The sequence below is a fragment of the Rhododendron vialii genome, chromosome 1a (assembly GCF_030253575.1).
Source record: "Rhododendron vialii isolate Sample 1 chromosome 1a, ASM3025357v1".
Lineage (NCBI taxonomy): Eukaryota > Viridiplantae > Streptophyta > Magnoliopsida > Ericales > Ericaceae > Rhododendron > Rhododendron vialii.
In genome coordinates this window covers 10,891,988-10,895,596 of record NC_080557.1, presented here as the reverse complement: position 1 = coordinate 10,895,596, position 3,609 = coordinate 10,891,988, and the positions used below count along the sequence as shown (strand labels likewise).

Here is a 3,609-nt window from a genome sequence, read left to right as displayed (position 1 = left end):
CAGAAGCTTTAACCACAGCAGTTTACTTGACTAATCGATTGCCTCATACTTCTCTCAATTTTCAAGTCCCTTTTACACTCTTGTTTTGTGTAAACCCTGATTATTTGTTCTTAAAACCTTTCGGTTGTGCTTGTTATCCTTAGCTCAAACCTTATACTTCTCATAAACTTGATGCTAAATCCAAAACTTGTGTTTTTCTAGGATACTGTGATCATACTAAAGGGTATAGGTGTTATGATCCTGTTAGCACTAAAGTGTACATTTCTCGACGTGTGAAGTTTGTTGAATCAGATTTTCCTCATGAATTCTTATCCTCTATGACTACATCAGAAACACATCAATCTCATTCTACATCTGTTTCTTCTGGTCTTGATATACCTCTTACTGATTTTAGTGATTTGGTTATTTCTGTTTATGTTCCTGTTCCTATTTCTTCTCCTGCTTCATCTTCTTCCCCCCTTACCTTTACTTCCTGTACCTATGTTTCCCTCTCAATCTTCTCCTATACCAGTTACTATTTCTGTTCCCATTCCTTCTCCTTCTGTAGTGTCATCACCTGTTTTTTCTATTTCAAATCCTATAGTTTCACCTTCTGCAGTTTTTGAGCCTGTTCAGCAACTGGACATGAGACTACCAACACCTATAATGCTACCTTTACAGTCTACTCCTACTGGTCATTCTATGAATACCGGATCTAAAAATGGTATTTTTAAGCCGAAGCATCAATTGAGTTTGAATGTTTTTGTTCCTTTTGATCAACCCACAGCTGAACCTACTTCCTTTTATGAGGCAATCAAATATCCAGTTTGGCAGTAAGCTATGGCAGAAGAGTTTGGTGCCTTGGTTAAGCAGGGTACATGGTCTCTTGTCCCACCTCCTTCTAATGCTAACATCATTGGTTGCCAATGGATTTTTAAGATTAAGAAGCACTCTGATGGTTCAATAGCTAGATATAAGGCCAGACTAGTGGCAAATGGCAATCAACAGTTTGAGGGTCTTGATTTCACAGAAACCTTTAGTCCTGTCATCAAACAACCAACCATTCATGTGGTGTTGTCTTTGGCTCTGCATCATAACTGGTCCATATGTCAGTTAGATGTTTCAAATGCATTTTTACATGGTGTAATTGAGGAATAAGTCTTTATGAGACAACCACAGGGTTATAAGGATGTCAGTAATCCTCATTTTGTTTGTAAACTTAAGAAGGCTTTATATGGATTACGACAGGCCCCCCGAGCATGGTTCTCAATGTTTTGAAGCTTTCTCCTTCAACAGGGCTTTAATAATAGCACAGCGGATACATCATTGTTTGTTCATACATCTACTTCTGATATTACCTTGGTTCTTGTGTATGTGGATGACATCTTGATTACTGGAAATAATGATGTTTTCATTTCCAAGCTTATTGATCTATTGAGTATACGGTTTGTTATGAAAGACCTTGGCCAACTTAGTTACTTTCTAGGAATTGAGATACACCGTCATGGGAAAAATTTGATCCTTTGTCAGTCCAAGTATGCATCAGATCTTCTTGTTAAGGCTGGCATGCAAGATTGCAAACCAAGTTTGTCTCCTACATCAGCTAAACCTCTTCTCCTTGATCCAGATTTGCCATTTCCAGATCAGTCTTGGTTCAGAACCATTGTAGGATCTTTACAGTATCTTACACTTACTAGACCAGAAATCTCTTTTTCTGTTAATCTGGCCTGTCAGCACATGCATGCACCAAAGCAGAGCCATTTCGTTGCGGTCAAACAGATTCTACGGTATATCAAGGGCAGTCTTTACCAAGGATTATACTACACTCGAGGGCCTTTAAATCTCACTGCTTATTCGGATGCCGACTGGGCTGGGGACAGTGTAAATAGAAGGTCCACATCTGGTTATTGTCTGTTTTTGGGCTCCAACTTAATTTCCTGGAGTGCTAAGAAGCAACCTATAGTTGCTAGATCATCAACAGATTTCCGCAAAGCCCAGCCCCAAACGGCCCATTTGTGAATAGCACTTCCCCTCCGATGACTCCTTAAAACAGCAAAAAGGGAAGAAATAGTTGAAAACAAAGCGGGTCTTTAAAAGACTACAAGTCCCATAAAAATAAACTACTCTCCATCATATGTTTAAGACATTGTCCATTGAATTTCTATCACATACGGCTGATTATATGTTGAAAACTTCTAACTCACAAGTGAGAAAATTAAGTGAAAGATACAAAAAAATAATTTTGTTTCGAACTTCTACCTTTGCATGAACCACTACGAAAATATTACCGACTATGAGTTTACGCTATGGAGATGCAGCGGTATTGGTTTTTCCTTTCCAATTAATTTTAGAAAAACACAACATATGATCCCTTGTCGTTTAGTACTCCATAGATGATGGCATGGCGTTTGATTTTTCCCATTCTTGTTCTTTGTTTATTAATAAAGAAAATGGACGAGACACAAGGTTTGGATTGCCTTGGCCAAGATGAAATCAGCCGGCGCCACATTCGTCGAAGGAAGAGATATGCTAGGTTTACACCAACACAAAGAGCAGAATATATTCAGAAGACAATGCAAAATAGAAAGAGGAAACTTGCACAATGCACATTATACTTCTCCAAACACAAATCATGGTTGTGAACTCTCAGATGGGCAAACACAAAATCCATCACCACATTTTCCTTTGGAGGAAAGCCAAATGGATTCCGAAACGATCGGTTAGTACTTTAGAACAAGTTAATTGATTGAAACACCTTAATAGTATATACTTTCCACAAATGCCTTACACTTTATTTGTGAATATGCCATTCATAGGACAACGACTGCGGGAAGTCCATCTTTCCCAACCAGATTATCATTTCCAAATGGAGCATGGAGGCTTTTCCCTTACAACTGGAAACGATGCATCTTTTCGTATCTAATCGGCGCGACGACATCTAAACCGATATACTCCCATGCAAATGTTGCTAATAACAAGGAAAAAGGAAAGCCCCCTTCCGCACCCCATCTCCTTTCTCCCTCTCTCTCTCTCTCCCACTCTCTCAATCATTGGATTCCTAGCTCCTAGCTTCATATGTAATGATTTAATTTCTTCAAATTAAGTGCAGACATTAATCATCATGCAATCCCGGTAACATGAATGATAGTATGCTCTCTCAAATACATTCTTTTACGGGCTTTTACGGATGCAACGTCATCGGATGGAATCCAACAAATAATTAGTTCAGTCACCAATGTTTTAGTTTCCTGAAACAGTTTGCCTTGATGGATGATGAATGTCTGAAGATAGAGGTTCAAAAATTGGTGGAGGGTAACATTTAGAGATGGAGTTATTACTCTGAACCACAGGAACTATGAGTTCTCTTCTCGAATACAGGTCATACTTCATATATCAAGCACATTGTTTTATTTTCTAAACTTTGTCAGTGCTTTGTGAAGTAGAGAGATGTGATAGAAACCAATTTCACATGTACAAGGTACAAAGCCTTTTCTGCAATCTTTAATTTTTCAAAAGTGGTGTAAGTTGTCTTTGGGTTTTGCATTCTTCAGAACCATTTTTCCATTGATTTGGCGTATTGTCATTAAAAGAATAGTTTCCCTTCATCTCTAAATCATTTTGTACGCCCTA

General features: G+C 38.3%; 1 protein-coding gene across 1 annotated transcript; it reads left to right on the top strand.

The window, feature by feature from the left end:
- The first annotated feature begins 819 nt into the window (after positions 1–819).
- On the top strand, positions 820–1,998 carry LOC131328038 (uncharacterized mitochondrial protein AtMg00810-like). The gene is made up of 2 exons (XM_058361168.1): positions 820–1,122; positions 1,276–1,998. The coding sequence occupies exons 1-2, from the start codon at positions 820–822 to the stop codon at positions 1,996–1,998; spliced, it is 1,026 nt and encodes a 341-aa protein (XP_058217151.1).
- Positions 1,999–3,609: the final 1,611 nt, after the last annotated feature.

Bases quoted from the DNA above. Each gene is read 5' to 3' on its own strand.
- LOC131328038 (XM_058361168.1), top strand. From the start codon at position 820: ATGGCAGAAGAGTTTGGTGCCTTGGTTAAGCAGGGTACATGGTCTCTT. The intron at 1,123-1,275 runs GTAATTGAGGAA...CTCCTTCAACAG, and splicing joins CAAATGCATTTTTACATGGT to GGCTTTAATAATAGCACAGC.